The sequence below is a fragment of the Diceros bicornis genome, chromosome 11 (assembly GCF_020826845.1).
Source record: "Diceros bicornis minor isolate mBicDic1 chromosome 11, mDicBic1.mat.cur, whole genome shotgun sequence".
NCBI lineage: Eukaryota > Metazoa > Chordata > Mammalia > Perissodactyla > Rhinocerotidae > Diceros > Diceros bicornis.
Genome location: NC_080750.1, coordinates 36966674 through 36991874, shown reverse-complemented (window position 1 = coordinate 36991874; position 25201 = coordinate 36966674). Strand labels below are relative to the sequence as shown.

The 25201-nt window shown below is 38.4% G+C and overlaps 1 protein-coding gene across 1 annotated transcript in view; it reads left to right on the top strand.

The window, feature by feature from the left end:
* NR3C2 (nuclear receptor subfamily 3 group C member 2) overlaps positions 1–25201 on the top strand; it is a 326353-nt gene that overhangs the window by 237238 nt on the left and 63914 nt on the right. The window contains exons 5-6 of the mRNA XM_058550170.1: positions 21142–21492; positions 22784–22928. Of these exons, the coding sequence (XP_058406153.1) occupies positions 21142–21492; positions 22784–22928 (496 nt within the window). The remainder of the gene's footprint in view (positions 1–21141; positions 21493–22783; positions 22929–25201) is intronic.

The window sequence follows — 25201 nt, the reverse complement described above, 5'->3', positions numbered from 1 at the left end:
CTAACCCATTACTGTTTCCCCTAGAACTTCTTCAGAACACACCCTCCGTAACCACCAGAGAAACTGGGAGACAAACTTTTGTGTGCAATTAAAAAAAATTTTTTTTAATTTTTGAAGATTACTTTCAACGTAAAGTTGTCTTAATCTAGCAATCTTCAGACCAAGCCATTTTGAATTCTAAAATTAGACTAATTCACCTGTTGAAATTCCAACATATTTGCTATGTGAAAGACATTTCATGTTACTTAGAAACATTTGCATATGTTAATTAGCTCACTTTTTAAAAATTTTTTTAAGCAACAACTTAAATCCTATAAAGTAAAAACACTTTCTCGTCCTGTATATACTCAGATTTTTAGAGAAATTAAACTCGAGTCAGATTAGAAATTTTAAGGCAAAATCAAAAGATTACACGGGAATGACGGGAAGCCCAGGAAGGAGCCTGGGAGGATTGCGTAATTAAGTGATCCTGTCGGAGAGTTGTTCTTAGTTCTCACTGCATATCAGATCTGTCTGTCAAGTCTTTGTTTTAAAGACACTCACCCATTCCCTGCTCCTAGAAACTCTCATGCAGTAAATCTGAATTTACTGAAAATGGCATCTTTACTTTTTAACATGAGCACCTTTACTTTTATAAAACTCTGTGTATGTTGTACATCAGTTCACTAGAGCTGAGAACCACTGTTCTAGGGGTTGCTATAACGCTGGTAGCATTTTCTTAGGATGTATAAGCCCTTTTGTTGATTTTTTTAAGCCCTTTAGTTTTAATTATTTTCTATTTAATGTTATTTTGATTTTTCTCGAGTAAATCACTAATCAGTACTTGGTAAATATTTCTTCATTGGGAGAAGTCCCCTAAAAATGATATTTTAAGTTAATGTATTTACATTTTTCTTGCCAACCGTAACATAGCCTTACAAAGGGCCGCATTAGCTCTTAATCTACTGATTTCACTAGTTTTGTGCCTTACTAAGCAGTAGCTTTAAGTATATTTGATAAGCTGTACGTTTAAATGGTACAGATATTTGGGGCAGAGTGTTCAAAACTCAAAGGTGAAGGCAGGTTCCTTATCCTCAGAGAGGACAAGTACAGAAAGAATGACCTACGGTTCTGTACTAGGGAGCCAAGAGCAGGGAAAGAGATGAGGAGGTCAGGAACAATCTTGGAAAGAAATTTGAAGGGGAAAAGAGGATCCCTGGAGAAGTTTTGTGATTAGTTATGAGAGAGGGAACAAAGAAGTGCCACCTGTCACCTGACGTCTGCTCCTTTGCTCCCATCTCAGACCCTGGACATGTATAGACATTGGTGCCCACTGAGGAGAGGCAGGAGCAGAGAACAGGGAGCCAGGGTTATGTCTTGCCCCCCACACTCACAGTACCTCAGGCCCCCGCCATGGTTGCCTTCTCTCATGCTTGTAGCCAGTGGGTTAGAAGGAAATGTCTGTGTATGTGGTGTCTTCTAAGCCCTCAAGCAGGTCTCTTCTCGTCCATACTATTTGTTCTTCAGCTTAAATAACGTCTTGACTCACTTCTTCATCTTTGCATAATAGAGATGGTTTGGGTCACATCATTAAACTTTTTCAGATAACATTAGTGGTGACACCATTGTTGGCTTTCTGATTGTTTTATGGTTAAAGAAAAGTCCTTATCTAGCTTCTAAATATTATCTAAGAATCGATTAAAATACTCTGGAGTTGAAAACAGATTCAAAACAAAACTGAAAAGAGCTTAGCTTTATTTGATTTATTTAATTTAGGGCTCACTGCTCTATACCCAAACATGCTTTCATATCCAGTAGGTAAATTTTTCTCAAAATGTTTGACTTGTTTTCGTCTTTAATAAACAAAATCTGAAGGCTCCCTGTAGATTATTTGAAATTCAAAATAAGTGGGATCCTATGAGCGAACAGAAAGCAGTGAACACAACGCTGGTTTGTTTTCGACTCCCACACACACCCCTTTCTACCTCTACCTGCTCCCCTGCGCTTTGAAAGGTTCTGAGCTGCTCCTGGGCATCCTCCTATGTGACTAGTCCTGCCACCTGCTCCACTGTGCCCTCCGTAGTCAGTGACTTCTCCCGCCCACAGCACCCTCTGGTTCGGTGCTGTGGGGCAGTTGCTGCCAAGTCAGCTTGCTGATTTGAATGACAGGGCCCTCTTTGTCAGGCACAGCAAAGATCTCTCATTTGCGCCGGAGACATAGGAAGGCCACGAGGGAGCCACCTGTACTCCTATGTGTATGAGTCTCCTGTGGCTGCTATAACAAGGCACCATAAGCTTAAGACAACACAAATTTATTATCTTGTGGTTCTGGAGGTCAGAAGTCCAAAATGGATCTCACTGAGCTAAAATCCGTGTGTCAGCAGGCTGCATTCCTTTGTGGAGGCTCAAGGAGAGAATTCAGTTCCTTGCCTTTTCCAGTTTCTGGAGGCTGCCCACATTCCTTGGCTCATGGCCCACTTCCATCTTCAAAGCCAGATTAAACTCATAGCTCCTACCTGTGCTTCCATTGTCACATCTCCTTCTCTGCCTACCCAGCCTCCATCTTTCACTTGCAAGGACCCTTGTGATTATATTGGGCCCACCTGAACAATTCTGGATAATTACCTTATCTTAAAGTCCTAATTTAATTAAATCTGTAGAGTCCCTTTTGGCCTGTAAGGTAACACAGGGGATTAGGAGGTGAATGTCTTCGAGGGACCATTATTCTGCCCATCATAGTATATAATGATCTATGTCCAGAAAAACATGTTGCCACTCTAGGGTACCCTCCTGATTTTGGCCCTCTACGTACTCACCCACCTCACCCCACTCTCTTCTTACTCCCTGACACCACCCCTCCTTTCCATAAAACTACTCTGATTTCTTGTTCACAACCTTCCGGTTGTGCCTTTGTGCATACAGTTCTTAAAGGACCCACATATTCTCCCCTAGTGCTAATAACTCTCTATTACCCATTTCAGGCCTACCTCAAAAAACTCATCACCTCCACGTGAAGTGTACCCCTCACAGAACAGTCTTTTACACAGTGGGGCATGTTTTCGTTCCCTTTTAGACAGTTCTAAGATGTTACATATGTATATAATTTATTAAGACTTCTCATAAAAAGCTTTTTATGACTTCCTTAGACGAAGTTAATTAGTGCCACCTCTGTGCTTCCAAAGCCTCTATTGTTGCACTTACCAGATTTTATTATAATTATTTGTTTATAGGTATTTCTTGCCAAATAGTCTTTGGATTTCTCAGGAACAGAGTTGTCCTTTTGTCTTTATATCCAGAGCACTTAGCACAAGTAGATGCTTAATAAATGCTCATTGAATAAGTGAATGAATGAATGAACATGCAGTTAAAACTTACTCATGTGTTACTAAGCTGAATTCAGCGAAAAATCCAGGGTTTGGTTATACAGTTGTTAAACTCACAGTGGACTTCATTTTAAACCAGTCCTGTAACAGAATCCAAGGATGATATTTTAAGAAAGTTCTAATATAAATATTATTTTTTCCATCCCTGCACCAGGAAGGTACAGCTTCCAAAAAACATAAGTCTTGATCTTAACATTGACTTACATAGTATAATTTGGCAACTTCTTAAATGATAATATTGCCGGAAAGGTTGTGCGTATCTCTTCATTCTTTGATGAGGAATTTTAATTGATGGTGAACTTCTTGATTATGCTCATTTAACCACAATTTTGTCACCAGCTTGGGAGAATGGCATTTTGGGATAGCTGTTGCTGCTGTTAAGCTGGAAGTTCTAGCCCTGGTCTGATGGTTGGTAGTGAAGCATAAAGTTCAAGGTCAAGGGAAGTTAGGATAGTTGACCTACAGTAAAAGGACTGGAGGAATGAGGCTCCAAAATAAATGTTAAAAACCAAGGATAAGAGGTAATGGAAAGAAAAGAATACAAAATAAATGGAGCAAACCCAAGATGAGTAGGTTAAGATGAAGATTTAGTTGAGGAGCTTCATGGACTAAATCCCAAGGATTATTAACTAAATCAGTGGAATCCATGGTCTCTAGAACAGTTGTAACCCAAGGTCAAAGTAGGGGTATATGCTTATTTCAGGTGGCAGAAGAACCTGTCTTCCTGAGAATTTCATCAAGATTGACGGAAATGCTCAGCCCATGTTTGGCAAGCCAGTTGAGTAGAGTGGAAATAAGCAATGCTGTGTTAATGACCATAAACACAAAAGCAGCGTTCCAGCCCCATTTCTGGGACGCAGAGAAACCTACCAGCTGGAAAAGGAGAATGTTATCAGGGAGGACCTATAAGGTATTCATCCATGAGAAAAATGTGTGCCTACATAACTGAATAGCATGATGCTGCACTCGTGATTGAAGTAACTCTGTCCAGGTTATACCTGGGAATTCCTTCACGTTGTAGTCATGTTTAATTGTACATTTAAATTGGCTGGACTCAGGGCTACCAGTCATGGGATAGGGAAGAAAGTGCAACTTCCGAAGATGAGAAACAGGCTATAAACCTAGGGGTGTGGATCTTTTTACCTCCAGGTGGTATCAGCAGGAAGTTGACCATGGAGAGCAGTGCCAGCCACACAGCTGAAGAAAGATTGTGTTTTGGGGAGGCCCTGTTTCATCACAGGAACAAATATTCTTTTTAATGGATGGTTAGTAAAGGAGCCTATTGTATAAAGCCCAGCTTGAATTTTAATGTGAGAATGTTGAAATCAGTCAGTCATTACTCATTTTTTTATGAGTGTACTAACGTAGAGGATATGTACTTGTCGGTCAGTGCATCCACCCTTGGGTGTGGTAGGGTACTTGGCCATGCCTTGTGAATTATAAACCTGATGTTATAATTAAACTAAACTGTGGACCTTCTTTAGTGCGCTGTATGTGGGTGCCTATGTTGCTTGTAAATTATGTTTACAGTTGAAAAGTGTGGCACTGATAATAAGATTTGGGTTTCTAGGAACTAAATATAAGTTTTAAGTATATGGAAAGGCTCTAATCTTTTACAACACTAATGACGTATAGAAGGAATTTTGTATAGAATTCACCTATCTATAAAGCAGCAGAGAAAAACTTCAGTTCTCCATCTAAAGGGCGTGGCCAGCTCTCGGCTCCAGCCATTTGTTACCATGGGAGAAAACAGGAAGATATTGACACATTTTAAGATTTCTTTTTGAGATATCAGAAATACAAAATGTTTGTGTGAAATATGCCAAATTCTGAAAGATGAAGTTTTTAAATTATATTTAGCTCACTTTCCAGTTTATGACTTTCGCTATCGAGGAAACTAACTTTAGGAGCATAATGAATTAGCATGCTTCTTATTTCAATTCTCATTTGGTTGTTTTTTATATAGTTTAGAAATTTAATTATCTTTCTAGCTTACTGTTGTTGTTTTTATGAACTTCCTTAGTGTAGACCAGTGATTCTCAATCAGGGGCAATTATACCCACGGGGGGACATTTGTTAAAGTATGGAAATATTTTTGGTTGTCACAACTTGGAGTGGGGGAATGCTACTGGCATCTAGGGAATGGAGGGCCAGGGATTCTGCTAAATATTCCACATTGCACAGGACAGAACCTGACAATAAAGAATTATCTGGTCCAAAATGTCAGTGGTGATGAGATTGAGAAATCCTGGTGTAGACCATGTTTTTATCCCTATCTATCCCTCGCTCCCTGCCTCCCTTCCTTCCTATCTTTCTTTTAAAGAGCCTTTTCCCAGGTTCTCTCTGTTTCTCCCTCTTTCTGTAATCTTATTCAGAACGTTTAGGTTGGTAGTTCTCAATTTCAAAATGCAGGAAAAAATCACATGGGAATTTGTTCAAAGTGAAGACTCTCAGCCCCCACTTGTAGATATTCTGAGATGTAGATCTGGGGTCACCCAAGATTCTGCATCTTGAAGAAGTCTCCAGGTGATTCTAAAGAAGACCACACATGGACCACAGTTAGAGAAGTGGTAGGATAATCTTTGTTTTCATAATCTTTGGTCCTATGCTTTTCTTCATTTTTTTAGATCCTTTATTAGTTGAACTTCTTGATTATATTCTGTTACTTTTATTGAGCCCTTAAAATATTTATAGCTTTTAATAATTATACCATGGGAAATAAGTAAATTCAAATGTATTTTATGGACAAATAATTGAAAGTATCTATAATTATATTTGATCCTTGTAAGTCATCCAAGTGGCTGGATAGTATATCTTATAGGATTTCTTCTCAAAATTTCTAGTCTCTTTTCCCCATTTTTATGTAATATACCATATGTCTTTCCCATAAGAAGCTGGTTGTAGTGGTTCCTTAAAAATGCAAGATTAAAAAATTGTTTTTTAAACATATGAACCAAGTCCAAAAAAAAAAGGAAGCATGGACTGTATCAGCTGAAAATGTTGAAAATAATGCATGTAAATGATTTCTTAACTAAACTGATATATACAAAATGTTACAGAAGATTGACTCCCAGAGATGTTAAAGTTTATGCCGTGTACTTGTTCCATGAAGGCAAAATGGTCAGGGCAGTTGTAGGTGCCTAAGAGCTAGTCCTCCAAATGCTGCTTGGCACTTAGGAAAACTACATGTTTATGACACTGTAGGTACCTGCCTTCAGGGGCTTCAACTCATGTCTGATATTCTATGTGGTATAATGTATTGAATTCCAGTCATGGGGCTTTGATAGTCAGGTCCTCGGCAATTATTCCATGACTTCCTGAAATTTACAGTTAAAGTGATACATGGCAATTCTTGGACCATTTACCAAGGCATATCCTCTGGTATGTCATTACCAAAATGTAGATGTCCTTCTACACAAGTAAGACGACTCAGTCATACAAACACTGTCAGTCTGCTAGCCAGCTCACCACCAAGAGTCATGGGTAACTTTGTTATTCAACTTTGATCACTTCTCTTGATAATCCTGAAGAAACTATATTTGAGAAAGCTCAAATTCCATTTGGATGGCTTTGTGTTTACGCCAAATTAAACAGATATTAAAGTAGTTGTTAGATGGTCTAGGGAGAGGTCTTTAGCCTCTCCTCATAATTTTCATCAAATGCCTTCCAACCTACTGTAAATAAATATAAATAAATGTCTCAAACGTGTTTTCACACATTTCTCTAAGCCCCTCCTCTGTAAAAATTCTGAGGCTGACACTGCCAACAGGCCACTAAACTTGAAATGATGAGGCTGAGTGTATTTATACCACCTCTACCAGGTGTAATCTTGGACAAGCCGATTCATCCTTCTGAAACTTTATTTCCTCTGATTTAAAATGAGGAGATTAAACAGACTGTTTTGTGATGTCCCTTCTGGTTCTAGAAGACTAAGATTCTGTTGGGGGTTCACAATTCGGATATAAAAACATTGAATTGATGATGGTCTTTTGGGGCAGGAGAAGATCACAGCTTTTCTTTGCATCCTCACCCCTCCCAAAAATTTGTGTCAGGGTCAAGGGCAAGAATGTTTCCCATCATTCCACCCATGGAAAGGCACTCATGCTGATGGGTGTAAATTCAGTGATACTAATTGGGCCCAAAAATTAGAGATGTAGAATGCCTCTTTCCTGGATTCTATCTCTAGATTATGGTTCTTCTATGAAGTTAAATAGGTTCATCTCTCTTTAAAATCTCTCAAGGTTACGAGTGGCGGGGCTGCCTGCCCTCTACTGCTGTACTTGGCTTGCTGCTCCTTGGAGGACCACCTGACCTGCCTTTGTTATCAGACGAAGGCTGGGTTGAGTCTTGGTTGGAGGTGTTTTCTAGATAGACTAGCCTAGTTTATTGGGGTTTGGAGTGAAACCTAACATCTTCTCTCTCTATTTTCCTTAAGAGCTTTGTTAAAGAGTGGTGACTATAGTCTTCACGTTAATAAATCTAACCAGTTATAGAAGGTCAGCAAAGCATTCGTTCGTTTATTTGCACTTTCTTTCCTTTTGTTCAGTAAGCACTTATTTAATACCTACTGTGTACCATGCAGTAAAATGCTTAGATAAGTTTTAAGTATGAAAATCCAGAAATCAAACAAATGAATATAGACTATATCATTATGTTGGGCATGATCTCATGATCTTTAGTCTGTATAGTCATATCTGTAAAGGGAGAATTTTTGAATCTGGAAGAGAATTTCTAATCCTAACTATGGGTCCAAAGAAAATACCATTAAAGGATAGAAATTCTCTAAAGGGAAGGTTATAGGCTTGTATCATCCCCATTCAATTATGGAAGTTAAAAATTATTATGGGGGTTAAAAATTGTGTTTTATGGGGTATGTGACTTAGAACCACGTCGTCCATTTGAAAATCATAGCATGAAATTGGCCTTAACCCAACTCAGCAGTGAAGAACTGACGCCTAGTCAAGACTTCTGCTCTAGGGTGACAGCCATGGGCCACCCTGCGACCTCGAAGAGGCTCATTCTAACACTAGCAAAGCCATCAGTGAAATCCATCATCAAAGGCGCCGTTCCATCTTTGGAGCTACGTATAGCAGTGTTAAAATCACAACAGGCTAGCAGACTTTGTTTTAAAGGAAGGGAAACCTATCTTTGGAACATAAGCAGAATACCAGTAGGAAAATGACAATTTGTGAGAAGAAACAAATAACTGTTTTTGTTTAATCTCCTTATTGTAAAGGTAATACTACTTTAAAAATTACTAACAGTGACTTAAATGTGAATTGTGGCCCCAAAGAAAACTTTCATAAATGCCCCGGTTATCATTCCTAAGCTACTTAAATAGTCTCCAGAAGACCTCCTCAGGGCCGCCCATCCTCACAGCTTTGATGGAGAGGGGCTGACTTGTTTCCATCTAAGTCTGTGGTTCAATCTTATATATGAAAGAAAAATATGGAGTTTAAGGAATCACTGAAAATAAAAAGGTGTTTAATATTTACTTCTCCTAAAAGTTTCTTTTTAGTGAGTTAGCATCATATTTATTAAGAACTTTCTTAAATTCTCTCTTGGACCTTTTTTTTTAGTGTAGCTAAATGATACAAATTTGGAGAATACTTTTGAAACCTAAATGGAAAGCATATTCTTCTAAAGACGCTTTTGGGGGGCCAGCCTGGTGGCACAAGTGGTTCGGTGCGTGCGCTCCACTGCGGCGGCCCAGGGTTCGCCGGTTCGGATCCCAGGCACACACCAGTGCACTGCTTGGCAAGCTATGCTGTGGCGGCGTCCCATATAAAGTGGAGGAAAATGGGCACGGATGTTAGCCCAGGGCCAGTCTTCCTCAGCAAAAAAAAAAAAAAAAGAGGAGGATTGGCAGATGTTAGCACAGGGCTGATCTTCCTCACAAAAAAAAAAAAAAGAGAGAAAGAAAGAAAGACGTTTTTGTTCAGCCTGCTGTGCCGAACTAGGTTTTGAGAGAGTCACCAGCGCTCTGGAATTTACACTGTGGCAGAATACCAAACGAAAAAATAGCAGTTTGTCTTCTAAATAGAGCTGAGAGGTCAGGCATGTTGTCTGCCCCTTCCCTGGCATGGCTCTGCTCACCACCAGGCAGCTCAAGAAGGCTCCTCCTTAGTGGTGACCCCAGACCTGCCAACACAAGACATCATCAAAGTGCCTCAAGATGTTTCAGTACTAATCCTGTGTGCAAAGAAAAAACTGGAATGAAAACACGAGAGGCAAATGCAGGAGACTCACTTATTGAAAAAGGGCCATTTGGTTTGGCTCCGCTTTATCTGGGAGTTTCCAGACCAATTCAGCCTGCATCCTGAAGAGATCCTAGCCTAGAAAAATAATTTTTTTTCAAGTACATGCATCGTTGGCTACTATTAATTCTTAATTTAGACTCATTCTGATAATGTCAGTGAAATAAAATGTGGAATAATATTTATTTAAAATGCATAAAAGCTGTAAACATTGACATTTGCTTTCTCTTTCCTCAGGCCTATTTAATTTCCCCCCAACTTGAGTGGCATCCTGTTAACTCATTAACATGTACTTATTATATTCATCTTTTTTTCTATTAGTGTTAGCTTCTAACATGACGATTTTTAAAAATTCTGCTTGGCTGCTTTGTCTTGCGTTTGTAAAATGTTCTTAATACTAGAGTGATAGTACTCAGAAATACAGAATATTTTCTATATTATACCAATTGTGAAAAATGTTTTTGTTTGTATCATTTCATGAGATTATTTTATGTTTGGTTATCTGCCTCACCAGTTCTTTGTCTTACTAAGCAATTTTAATAATTTTTAATCATTCAGTTGTTCTCGACATTGGTAGTCTCAACTAAAACCTACTCAGTTTACTTTTCATATAAATAATGTAAGGCATTACTTATAATTGATTAAAATGAAGGTGATTTTGTATTAAATATGCTGTTAAGTAATAGTCCTTGAAAAAAATAATTAAAACTATAATGATGTGTCTCTAAGTAATGATTTTACAGGAGGAATATTGAGCTAAAAGGGATGAAATATTTTGAAGAAAGTTGGTATTGGAGATAAAACTGTTTTACTAGTCTGTATATTTTTCCATTCCACTCCATAGTTTTTATTTCTTAGGTACACAAACACTAATCATAAAAAAAACTTCTGAAATTGAATTTAGGCAACTTTCCTAGTTGTTTTAGAATTCTCGGATACTTCCAAGTTGTAAGGTCACTGGGTACAATTAAAGATGAGGAAACCATTGCAGTAAAGTAGCAGCAAATGCTAAGAGGGAAAAACAGAATAATTGAAGCATGCCTAAAAAGTGACGTGCAAACAAAATTTCATGCATTATATTTTAAATGTTCTTTGAGAGCTTAAGGAATCTTCTGCTGAAAATTTTATAAAGAAAAATGCCATTACCTATGGTAACTAGCTTCCTAATGTATCTGTTGCGTAAACTCTTTTTTTAATTTTTTGTTTATTGCAGTAACATTGGTTTATAACATTGTATAAATTTCAGGTGTACATCATTATACTTCTATTTCTGCATAGATTACATCATGTTCACCACCCAAATACTAATTACAACCCATCACCACACACATGTGCCGAATTATCCCTTTCGCCCTCCTCCCTCCCCCCTTCCCCTCTGGTAACCACCAATCCAATCTCTGTCTCTATGTGTTTGTTAATTGTTGTTATTATCTACTACTTAATGAAGGAAGTCATACGGTATTTGACCTTCTCCCTCTGACTTATTTCACTTTGCACAATACCCTCAATGTCCATCCATGTTGTCACAAATGGCTGGATTTCATTGTTTCTTATGGCTGAGTAGTATTCCATTGTGTATATATACCACAGCTTCTTTATCCATTCGTCCCTTGGTGGACACTTAGATTGCTTTCAAGTCTTGGCTATTGTGAACAACGCTGCAATGAACACAGGGGTGCATGTATCTTTACGCATTGGTGTTTTCAAGTTCTTTGGATAAATACCCAGCAGTGGGATAGCTGGATCATACGGTAGAACAAGACAGGAAACAACATATGTTGGACAGGATGTGGAGAGAAGGGAACTCTCATACACTGCCGGTAGGAGTGCAAACTGGTGCAGCCACTATGGAAACAGTATGGAGATTCCTCAAAAAATCATGGGTAAACTCTTATTTCTACGTATCATATTGTTTAGGTAGATCCTGCTTAGCAGACTTGCCAGCATGGGGAGGTTTCACGGGACCCTTCCTGTCGGTTTTCTGCCCCATGTGTGTTCTAGCTTCCAGCTAGTTCTTTTCAGCCTGAGCCTATGGAGGATCACACTAGGTCTTGGGAAGGCCCAGTAAATTAAGATTGGTGCTCTAGTCTGTTTCCAGGTCACTGCCTTTTGCCTCTTTCTCATACCTTGTTTACCCCTTGACCTTGTTAGAACAGTAATGTTTCTTCATAAAACATTCTTAATGAGACTATTTACCTTGCATACCCAATGAGATCGTGCTTCATGTCATAAATTCTCTCTGCTCAAACATATGCCAAGAAGGCAGCCTTTGCAGCTGTTAAAGAATTAACTTTTTAACTGAGGGAGGGAGCTTTTGCTGGGCGGCCACAGCTATCCTAGTGCTGTTTTCTTATTTTAATTATATTATAAAACTAGATGGAGGTTCTGTTTCTTTTTTTGTTTTGCTTATTTGTTTGTGTTTTGTTTGGCATACACATATATCAGTCTTGAGCATAGCATAGTTATTCCCAAAGAATAAGAATTTACGAAGCAGATAATCTCTATTTTCTAAAGAATGCTTATTTGGTTTTCAAAATATATTTGTTCAAAGAACTCAACTGTCAGTTGCAGTGGAGCTTAGGAACTTTATTTTTAATCAGAAATAGTAAGTTCTTCCCTTAAATTCTTTCTGTTTTTTTGGTGAGGAAGAGTCACCTTGAGCTAACAACTGTTGCCAGTCTTCCTCTTTTTGCTGAGGAAGATTGGCCCTGAGCTAACATCAGTGCCCATCTTCCTCTATTTTGTACGTGGGATGCCGCCACAGCATGGCTTGTTGAGTGGTGTAGGTCTGTGCCCAGGATCTGAACCTGCGAACCCCAGGCCGCCAAGCAGAGCACACAAACTTAACCACTATGCCACTGGGCCAGCGCTGTTAAATTCTACTTTTTATGCAGACTGACTGGTTTGATTTCTGCCTCCTTTGGTCTCTCCTCCATCAGAATTAAGGTGTCATAAGAAGAAGCAAATGCAAAAAGCCTGAGTGATCTGCTACAGCAGCAGCCCCCGGGTATGTAGGAGTTGCCTGCTCTGCCCAGGGAATTAGGAGAGAAAACATAGTGTGTATTGGTACAGGTTGTTATATGCCCCCTATTAAAAAGACTAATCTCTTCAGTAGAGGTGATCCAAGGGCAACCTTGCTGATGATTTAGAAAAGTCATTTGAGCTCTAGGTCCTTTTGACACCCTTTTGACCTCCTGATTTGATGTCATCTGCAAATGTAATGGGGTTTCTCTATTCTGTTTTTCCATGTCGGTACAATAAATCACCTTTTTCTAACTCTACCACAATAACTGTCAGTACTGTCCTAGTGACCTTGTACAAACCACGTTACTCCTCTGTACAGTGGTGCTAACAATAGTGCCTACCTCACAGGGTGCTTCTGAGGATTAAATGGGGTGATTTCTTTTAGAAGATGCTCTCCTAGTACCTGACAGAGATCCTTGATTAATGATAGCTCTTTACTATTAGTACTTTCCCCCTTAATAAAGTTATATAATCTTAGAATCAGGAAAAACCAAAGAGCCCATTTTACATACAGAACTGAGCAAACAGTCCTGTCCTTATAGTGGTGAAACTTTTTTTTTTAAAAACTGTGTGACTGCTGGAGGATAGGGTAGAAGGGAGCATAGAAGACTTTAGGCATTTTTCCATGGTGCTCGCCGTTCCTGCAAGTGTGTATTTTGAGATGACAGTATTTGCCCTTCGAGCATATTTTGGAAAAATATTTCCAAAATTATCTCTTACCACACTTATACGTGTAAGGGATTTATTCCTGTTTTTCAGACAAACATGAACCAGAGAAGTTCCTTTTAGACAAATGTAAGTCTGGAATGTACATTGGAGGTCTTACTGATTTCTATGGTAGGGCGACGGGGTCTTGCTAACTCATGTAATCACATTCTTCTCCCTTAGGGCAGAACTGCACTCAGGCAAGCAAGATACCTGACTACTTATTACTTCAGAGTTTTTAGAAAGGAATATTATATGTTCTTGCTAGTAATGCATTCCAGGCTTTCTCCATAGCACATTCCAGAACATTTGGAGGAAATTCTCCTAATATCTAATCTAAATCTCTTCTTCTGCCCTTTAAACCCTTTATATCTTATCTTGACCTCAATGGAAATAGAAAATAGATGCTACCATGATTTGGCAAATGTCCTGTTAAGTTTTTGAAATTGCTATTTGATTTTTCATATCCCTCACCCTCTATCCTAGAAGAAGTCAATCCCAGTCTTTTTCCACCTTTTTTCTTCCATAAGCATTTTTTGTCCAAAGCATTGTGGGTGGAGGATTTCTCATTTTGTTGCTCCCTTCTGACACTTCCTGGAGTTATCAGCACAACAATGATCAGCACACCCGGTGGGAGGTGTTCCATGTAACAGACCCGCTGTCCACCCCACCTGGCTGGGAGGTGGTGGCTTCCTCACTGCTCTCCACTGCTTGCAGCTCTTCAGAAGTGCTGCCAGAAAGACCTCTGGAATTACAGTGTAGGCTTAGCCCCCTGCTGCTCAGTCCTGTGGCAGTCTCTCTTGTTTTAATACAAACCTAGCCAAGGTTTCAGTGGAAGAAAGCTCTGGGGGGGTTTCTCCATCACCCAGAGGCTATCACCAAGAGGTCTTTTCTCTGACATTTCTGTTTCCTCTTCTTCTGAGATTCTTGCTTGGTTTAACACAGTCCCAGCCTTAGCAGACCTTGGAGACATGCTGCCTCGCCTTTAAAAACTCTAGCCCAAGATGGAACCCTCCCCACACATGTCCTCATGTGTACACACATTCCTGAGTCTGACTGGCATTAAAAGGGAAAAAGCGAGGAAAAAATGTTGCTAAGTAGAGGACGAAAAAAGAATATAATTACAGAAAATATAAATGCCATAAAACAATCATGTTAATCCAATCTGTCTAACCCCAGAAGTACCTCGCAGGCAGATGCTGGCTTTGCCCCTTTCTGACTCCCTGTCTTCAGCAGGAAGGTATCAGAATATGTCATTGGAGGTTGTCTTCCAGAACCTTGTTACTTCCAGAACATTGTTACTCTGCAAAGTCAGTGGAATCCCCAGGGGGCCAGTCCGGTGGTGTACTGGTTAAGTTCAGTGCACTCTGCTTTGGAGGTCCGAGTTCACGGGTTCAGATCCCAGGCGTGGACCTACACCACTCATCAAGCCATGCTGTGGCAGCAACCCACATGCAATATGGAGGAAGATGGGCACAGGTGTTAGCTCAGGGCCAATCTTCCTCACCAAAACAAAACAAAACAAAACAAAAATCAGTGGACCACTTATTCTGACTCCCTCAGATTCCCTTGAGTCTCTCTCCTCAGATTGGGCTTTTGGTCTGAAGGACTCTCCTCTTAGGGGGATCAGTGGTGCTTAGCTTTGGGTGGATCCCTACACAGGAAAGTGGCCCGGTGCACGTGGGCCCTCAGTGTAATCTGAATCACACCAAAAGCAAACCAGGGCATGATGGGAATTAATACAAAGGGGTACAGGAAAGTGTGAGCTCCCATAGAAAGATAAAACAACTTCTCCCTGCCATGGTCTGACTCTCCAAATATATTGTCAGTACCACTGACCCGAAACTTATCATAGCCTGCTTTATAAACCTAATTACTTGCTTATGTATTGATCCATCTTCCCTGAGATTGTAACCTCTTGTCTGGGCTCAGATCTTGTTATTCAGTGTTGCACTGCTCACAAAACCAGGGCACTTTGTACACGATGGGTGGATATTAGTTGTTTGCTAAGTAGTGGATAAACATTCTACAACAATAGCAACAAAATTATATTTGTCATAGTTATAAACATATCTGTGGATCTCTTTATATACACACTAAAATTTAGTATATCGAGATCCACTAATTTGGAATGTCTTTTTTCCCCCCAGGTTTATTGAGGTTATGATTGACAAATAAAAAATTTTATATACTTAATGTGGACAGCATGGTATTGTGATATAAGTATACCTATGTAATGATTACCACAATCAAGCTAATTAACAGATCCATCACCTCACATAGTTAACCCTTTTGTGTGTGGGGTGTGGAATGTCTTTTAAAGTGGTCAAAGGTTGGTTCGAGTTTGCCTTAACATATTTTCTGTGCTAATAAAAGCAATAATGCCTGTTAATTGTTAAATTTTGTAGATTAATGTGAGAATGTTTACAGATACTTTTAAAACATTCTGTTTTAAAGTTCCTGAACCACTCGAGTATTTATAAACAATTGAAATGCCACTCCTTATTATCAGTTGAGAAGCTAATTATTTATTCATAAAGCAACGTGCCCCTGGATCCTCACCCCAGTTCTATTAGTGTGTATTGCCTTGAGAACCATAGATTCTCTTTTTCCTGTTACTACAAATTAGATTTTGTTGCAAAACCAATTAAACCTCTAGAAAGATGACATTCCTTCCTTTGGTTTCATGACAGAAAAATACTTGGTTCTCCCCCTAACTCAGGGTATTCCTCCTCTGGTAGTAGAAAGGCAAAGAGAAGTCATACAAATGAAGAGGATGTGGAAAATAGGAAAGTGTGATCAAGGTGAGGGTGGCAAGAGAAATAGTCTGGGAAAGAAAGAGAGTAGGGGTGCTGTTATTGTCCTGTGGGTTTAAACCAGTAATTACATTTGGCCTGTGAACAGAAAAATACATGTTTTCATATAACCTCAATCTATCCTCTCTAATATTTACTGCCAAGACCTAAAATTTCAAGACATGTCATGAAGCATTTCTAAAATGACAGAATTCTCACTTTAAATTTTTCCAGTGAAATGTTGTGATTGAAAAAATTCCATATCAGTCTTTTATTCTACTCCAGAAGACAAAAAAGCTGTCCTGATTACCCATTTCTAAGACTAAAGAATCTTTAATTGAACACACTTGAGAAAGATCACAATGAAAGTACCCTGAGAACCTTGTTTATCTCATCATTTTACTGTGGGAGGCAAGGATATTGTAATTCCTAGGCAGCCATCATTCTGCCACACTAGTAGTTTGTCAAAAAGGTATGTTACTGATCGTATCAGCCTCAGGAGGTAGAAGAAACCAAAAAGGAAGTCTTGCCATGCTATGTTTCAAGGCCTTTGTGAGTCTTGAGATCCCACTGGGACTTTTCCACAATTTTTATAGGGTCTCACAGATGCTCCCTGCTTGCTGTTTTCCATGTTGGTCAGAATAGGAAGCAGGGCCTCCCCGTTGTACAGCTCCCGGGGGAACAATTCATGGAGACCCTATAGAGGTCTGTCTCCCAGCAGTGTCAGGAAAAAGTGGCTGCCGAGATGCTGCTAGTAATTAAGGACTTGGTACCTGAGGACAGCCAGTAAGCACATACTAGTTACTATAACATCCAGGTAGAACAAGTGAAACTCCTGTACGTTTAAGTGGGACTGGAGGACCTTTACAGTCACGTTAATGCACCCTACACGCAGACACACACACACATACGCACACACATATCTCTACTGTTGCTGGCAACTGAGAAATGAAGTATGGCCCTGGCCACCTGGGAGCATGAGTTTCCAAGCCCAATGGCCATTAACTCCGTGTTAATTTAGTAAGGTGATAGGTAGTGATAAGACTCAAAATTGATGTTCACTGATGCTTTGTATAATGGAAACATGCTCATTACGTATCTTTTGCCAAAGATTTTCCTGTGTAATTAGCAAACATCTTAATTATACACTTGGATTTGAAGCCTGTGCTAATCTTGAAGTATAAAAATAGTACAAATTAGATAAACAGAAAAGGATTAGAAGAGAGACTGAATAGCATAGAAGTTAAGAGTGTGGGCTCCGAGCCATGACTGGATTAAAGGCCCTGGTGTTTCCTAGCTCTGCAGCCTCACAGAAGTACTTCATCTCTCTGTGCTTTAGTTTCCTCACCTGTAAAATGGAAATAAAATATTGCCTAATCGTTGGGTGATGGTGAACATTGGAATGCTTAAAACATTTCAAGAGTGTTTTGAACTGTGCTTGGCACATAAGTGCTCAATAAATTTAGCTTATTGTTTTAGATATGGCATTTTAAGAGTAATAACTCTGCAAATGGATCATTACACAGTAGAAATTTGAAAAGGAGTAATAACAACTCAGAAATTTTATCTTAAAAATCTCAGACTCTTGCCTATGTTTTCTACATGGAAGTAAATTAATACTTCATTAATGGAATATAATAGTTTATTAAAATTTATTAAAATTTGAATTTTAAATAAATTTATTCAACAATTATTGAGTACCCCTAAGCATCACAGAAAGTGATGTTATAGGAATACATAAGACATTATTAATTTTCAGGAGCTCTAATTTTAGCATACAGCGTGTATTAGAAGAACAGTATAAAATTTTCAAGCATTTCAGAAAGGCTACTTTGAGTAACATAAGTATAATTAATTATGTAACTACATTCCCCGTGCTTTTAGAAAAGATATTGGTTGATTACACTTGGCTGAAGAATCTGCGCATGAATAGTATTTATTACCTTGAACTATTTAAGTAAATATAGATTATTATTCAATTCCAAGTGTGTCCCAAATATATTCACAAAATCATAGCATACAGTTAAATGTACCTTAAACACTAAACATAATGTTGATGATTTGCTCAGTAGGTTATGCTACAGGCCACACAGCCTTGTGTGTAAGTGCTATAAAAAATATTAAGCATTCTTCTTCATGATATTTCATAGCATTGACTTTAAATCAGCCTTGAGAGTAAACACAATATTATAGACCTAAGGCCTAAAACAAATATGAATTTTATAATTAATTTGCAAGCAAATATCACTTTTAATAAAATTGGAAAATATCACCCTTGGCTATTTCTAGTCAATCAAATTATTGTTATCATCAGATATAGTCTCATAAGGGATGAGGACATTTTAATGAACTGGAACATTTTTAATATTTGCAAAATTATGGGAAAGAATAGAAGTAACATTGAAATATTATTTCAGTTGTTAGTAATAATGTTCAACATGTTTTTATTTTCCTTACCCATTTAGCACTCTGTGAGATAGGAGAGGAAAGCACTGTTGTCCCCATTTTTCAGATGAGTCACTTGAGGCTTAGAGAAAAGTTTATGTAACATAGAGGCAGTTCCAAGTATCTAATTCTCCAAAATAACCAATCTATGCTATTGAGGACTTTTTCAAGCTCTTAGAGAGTCATCAATTGACCAAATCGTTTTGTTCTTTTCTTCTCCTTCCCTGTTTGTCTAGTTTGGGAGGCATTTTGCGGATTATTTTTTCTTTTGTTCACTCATGCATTCATCAGAAGCATCTTAGTTACCTACTGTAAGCTCAGCACTACTGGGCGGGACTTCATCGCAGCTTCCCGTTAGCATACATGAATATGATGCATTTGCTTTTCATTGAAACAATTCTAAAAATCAAATCTTTCTGCTACAAATCTTTTATTGAAAGAAGCAGTATATGAAGAAATGAAATGATTTGAAATGACTGAAATTTTAAAATTGTTTTGCTAATTTTAAACTCCTTAAACGTAGGAATTATAGCTGGTTCACCTTTTAAGCCCGGTTCCAGTATTTAGTGAATGTGTGGCAGATATATCTATTGCTGCATAGCGGCTTGTCTTTTGTCTGAATCCGTAAATGTTTCTGTGATGAATGTGGTAAATATTAATGGCCACAATTATAAACCTGGGTGGTTATTTATTTATTTATTTATTTTTATTTTTGTGTGTGTGTGAGGAAGATCAGCCCTGAGCTAACATCCATGCTAATCCTGCTCTTTTTGCTGAGGAAGACCGGCTCTGAGCTAACATCTATTGCCAGTCCTCCTCCTTTTTTTATTCCCCAAAGCCCCAGTAGATAGTTATATGTCATAGTTGCATATCCTTCTAGTTGCTGCATGTGGGATGAGGTCTCAGCATGGCCGGAGAAGCGGTGCATTGGTGCGCGCCCGGGATCAGAACCCGGGCCGCCAGCAGTGGAGTGTGCGCACTTAACCACTAAGCCACGGGGCCGGCCCAATGGGTGGTTATTTTTAAAATCAAATTAATTAGTGTGGCACGGCCCTACTCTATGTTAAATTTGTGTCTTCGGAGTTCCTCACACATGATAGAACTAAGTAGAAGGTGTCTGGTTCTTCAAGAATATTTAAATAAATTCTTTAATAAAATTGAAAACCTTACAATTGCAAAGTAAGTTATTATCATAGCTCTAAGCTCGGTTCTAAACTTTCTTTTCTTTTTATCTGTTCGTTCATTCATCCATCTTCCCAGTTATCTATCCATCTACCCATCCACCCCACCCACCTGCCATCCACCCACCAATCTTCCCATCGACCTTCCACCTCCACATTCTTTCATTTCGCATTCTCTATTTTAAGAACACTTGAGAGAAATGTGAAAGAAAGCAATTGCTATTAAAGTTAATAATGTTTCTTTAGTATTAATTAAGATAACCACGTTATTTATTGTCCAATATGTAGCACTTTTAGGAGTAAACAGGGCACTTGATAATCATGCTGAGAAAACAAGCATTAATCAGGACTGTTCTGGGTGAATCAGAACACATGGTCACTTGCGCATAATATGTTCTCCTACAAATCTAAAGTGGGATTCCTATGTAGTATTATGATATTTTTAGTTCCAGGCTATGTGATATGTAAGTTGTTTATTTATATAAAAAATAAATAATGGGACAGATTTTTAAGGATTGGATATGTGTGTATTGGTGTAACGTACACCTGAATTTCTTTGTAGCATTAATTCATGTACATTTACTAATTAGTTCTCCAATTTGGGATCATCCAAATGTTTAATTTCTTTCCTTTTGTTGCCTTGCTTTGGGGTTGATTGCTCTCTCGTTCATTCAGTGGAACTGTAAATCACTTTCTCTAGGTGTAGCATTTACCAAGTTGCCATGGGGGCTATAAAAGAGGAGGAACACCCAATCTTTGTGTTTCAGTCGTTCACAATATAGCTAGGGACATAGGGCTAGCAGCATTTGCACAAAATAACTATGGACACAAGCAATTGCCCATGGACCACAATAGGAAGAGTAAGTGGTAGAGAAGCACCAAAGAAGAACTAGTAAAGAGGCCAAGCAAAGCTAATTAGGAGGAGCAGAGACCACTGTTGGCAACTCTTTGGTGGATAATAAGTGGGAATCGTTGGCTTATGTAAGATTTAGTTGAGGCATATGTAACTTATTAGCCTATGAAGTAATTTATCCTTCCTCTGAACTCGTATCTCTATTTTACATATACTAGCTGTGTGATCTTGGACATATTTTTAACCCTCTGGTCTCTGTTTCTTCATTATAAAATGAGAATCATAATAGTACCTACTCATGAAATTCTTAAGTTGGTTAATTTATATAAAGCATTTAGGACAGTGCCTGGTATTAGCAAAATATTGAAAAGGTACTTGTTCCTATTAGTATAACAAGTTATCTTAAGAGGAAAAGTATGCTTTAACCAAAGTAAGTCAATGTTTGATTGTAATTTACCTCATGTAGTGTATCCCAAACATAATTTTAATTTGCTTTTATCATTTATAATTTTTTTACAGCTCGAAAGTCAAAGAAGTTGGGAAAGTTAAAAGGGATTCATGAGGAACAGACACAGCAGCAACAGCCCCCACCCCCACCTCCACCCCCACAGAGCCCCGAGGAAGGGACAACCTACATCGCTCCGGCAAAAGAGCCCTCAGTCAACACAGCACTGGTTCCTCAGCTCTCCACAATTTCACGAGCACTCACACCTTCCCCCGCTATGATCCTTGAAAACATCGAACCCGAAATTGTGTATGCAGGCTATGACAACTCAAAACCAGATACAGCCGAAAATCTGCTTTCCACACTAAACCGTTTAGCAGGCAAACAGATGATTCAAGTCGTGAAGTGGGCAAAGGTAATTCCAGGTAGGATTGCCTCTCCTTTCACGGTCTGCATCTTGATCTAGACAAGTCAGGGCAACAAATTTTGCCATATCCAACAGTGCAATTGGAGTAAGCTTTCTATTAAATCCTGATGTCAAATTTTTAAATTGATATCCTTAATCGAGTGTTTAAGAAAACTCTGGTTAATGTGCTCATTTCTCCTGAGAAGTTAAGGTTAAGAGTTCTATTATTAATATAACATACATTTCTTATGTTGATGATTGAAATGGGAAATTTTATCCCAAAAATATTAATAAGGGAAAATACATTCTGTTTGTGAAAGCACAAACTGAGCCCATTATTAGCAGCTCATAACCAGGACTAATCTAAGCATAGACCAGGTAAACCGAGACCTGTCAAGTAAGTTGTCTAAGACCCTGAAAGACTCTTCTTTCTGATAATATCATTTTACCCCCAAGCATCCTTTAAATTGTCCTTGAAATTCCTACTTTAGTCATTTTTTATGCTATTGAATTTTATTAATAAGACTCCTATTAATCTACATAAACATCACTTAGAATTGCTATGACATTGTCCCAGTTCATTAATCCAAAGCAGTTTCTTAGATTCCCTATGGTCAACCAGCAGCCATCTTGACTCTCCCCATAAAGATTGGGGAAGGCTCCGATGACTGATTCTCTGAAGAGGAGCTCGTCCAGGTGAAATGATACAAATGAAGAATTCCTTGATGCCACAGGGAATGTAGGTGGGGGAGAAAAGGAACAGAAGAAGGGCTTGAGAAGGAAGACTGTGGGAGTGGAAGGACAGGTGCTAAGGATGTTTATTATACTTCAGAACTTTGTTGAAGTCTGGTATTATCCTCAAATATGGGAAGCAAGGAATAATACTTTTTAAACCACTGTAAACTCATGAAAAGTAAAATCTTCCACCACTAGTGCAGATATGCAAGTGTTCACAGTTATTAAATTACCCTTTATTTTAATTATTCATTGTGAGTAGGATGAAGCAAGTTTCACACGTTAACACAAATTCTTTCAGTCTCACCAAGGGTTTTAGACCATCATCCACAATGAAACTCCCTGGACTCCGCAGTTTAATTGCCCTGGCAGTTCACCCTCATTGAGAATTTAGAATGAATCTAAAATGAAATGTTGAAGAGGGCTAGGCCCATGGTGGTTGCTCCATAAATGCCTGTGGAATTGATTTGAGTTATTAGAGAAAGGTGGCTGTTTGGGGTTGACTTAAGCAGCTTCTTCCTGGAATGTATTTAAATGCTAAGTGTATTTCTGTGATTAATTGTTCTGTTCTTCAGGATTTAAAAACTTGCCTCTTGAGGACCAAATTACCCTAATCCAGTATTCTTGGATGTGTCTATCATCATTTGCCTTGAGCTGGAGATCGTACAAACATACGAACAGCCAATTTCTCTATTTTGCGCCAGACCTAGTCTTTAATGAGTAAGTACCTATTAATTAGCCTTCATAAAATAAACTGCAGAGTTATTCGTTATGCTTTTTTATGATTTCTAAACAGATGTACATTTGTGAAGTAATCCACCAATATTAGCATTTTTTAAGAGTTAAAAACCTATCGGTTGAGGGGCCGGCCCCGTGGCTTAGCAGTTAGGTGCTCGCGCTCCGCTGCTGGCGGTCTGGGTTCGGATCCCGGACGCGCACCAACGCACCGCTTCTCCGGCCATGCTGAGGCCACGTCCCACATGCAACAACTAGAAGGATGTGCAGCTGTGACATACAATTATCCACTGGGGCTTTGGAGGGAAAAAAAATAAATAAATTAAAAAAAAAAAAAGCCTATGGGTTGAGAACCTAAAAGTTAATTTTTACAAAATGATAATGCACGCATCTGAGCATATATAAATCAGTATATATAGATCTCTCATAATAGTATGTGGGAATTGTCCCAAAAGAAAGATGATCCAATTGGCTCCAAAAACTTTACTGGTACAAAGCCACAATTAATAGAAAACAGTCTCTTTTGGTATCTACTCCAGTTGGGAAGACTATCTAATTTCTAGGAAATGTGAGTATGTAAAGTGCCAGTTTTTGCGCGCATTCATATAATGGTTCTTTTGTTAACAGTATACAGCTGCTCAGTGTGTTTTCATGACCATCATAATTACCCTTCTTTGCAATCATAGAAGAAGCCAAAATGTTATTCTGTAGTGAAAGATTTTTAGTTTTATGATGCATTTAAAAAAATTGAAAGAATTATAATAGATTTTTCTTTGGCCATGAGTTCCCTTCTTATAAGTTTACATTTTAATACTGTTTGCGTTCCACATTAGCACATTTCGTTTGTTTATATCCAGCGGTGCTTTTTTGTAATTGTTGGGTCAAGAAATACTTAAAATAAAAAGGAACATTTGAATTACAATAGTAACCACAGCCACATTCTAACAGATGGCTCTCTCTAGAGATATGAAAATAGGAGTTTTCAGTAGGGAAGGAAGATGAGAAATAGATTGGTGATAAAAGAAAGAGAAGCAGTACAAAAGATTAAAAGTGGGCACATAGTGCCAAGATACTAAATAGTATCAGTAATAATTTACCTAAGAGTACCAGTTCACCCAAATATGATGTATTGCAAAGACAATTTTATCTGAAGATAAATTAGGGACATCAGTTGTTGGTTCTCAGGATGACCCTTCTTTTGGAAATTAGAACGAATAATTCGACTGCATAAATTTTCACCAAAAGCATGAAGTGTGGCCAACCAACTGACATGCACATTTTAATTTACTTTTTTTCTCAATAATCAGTTGATATTATTACATAGTAAGCCTGCTTTTAAATATGGTCTATAAACCAAAAGAACAATGTATTAAGGAGGGTCTTTGTTTTAAAAGAAAGTATGGGTAATTAAGAATCTCCTTTAGTGCCTTCCACTGTGTCTCTCTTTGATTTTGTTTTAACAGATTAAAATGATCCATTTAATCTTATTTAGTGTATCTGTTAACTTTTTGTCATAAAATATATATAACATAAAATTTTCCATTTTAACCATTTTTAAGTATACAATTCAGTGCCATTAATTGCATCCACATGGGTGTACAACGATCAACACTATCCATCTCCAGTACTTTTTCATCATCCCAAACAGAAACTGAGCCCATTAAGCAATAAGTCCACAATCTCCCCTCCTTCAAACCCCAGATAATGGCTAGTCTGTGAATTTGCCCATTCTGGATATTTCATGTAAGTAGAATCATACAATCTGAGTCCTCTTGTGTCTAGCTTATTTCACTTAGCGTAGTGTTTTCAATGTTCATCCATAGTATAGCGTGTATCAGAATTTCATTTTATGGCTGAATAATATTCCATTGTATGTGTATAGAATCGATCCTCACTGTCTGAAGATTCCACGTTGGTGAATTGGCCTACTGGCTACCTTTATTTGTGACCCCGGAGTCCATACTTGCAGCACTTTCGTGGTCATTCTCAGACGTGTGCACAGCGGCAGTAAACTTGAGTCGCCCAGCTTATAAATTTCAGGGGAGACTCTCTGCCTTCTTGTTCCGGCTCTCAGACCGCAAACAAGTGTCCTTTTCATGGTCTATTTAGTGCCACGTTTCTTGCATTATTGTGCTTTTTGTTGGTGATTGCACTGTTTAAAATGACTCCCACGCATAGCGCTCAAGTGCTGTCTAGTGTTCCTAAGTGCAAAGGCTGTGAGGTACCCAAGGGAAAAAATACAGGTGTTAGGTAAGCTT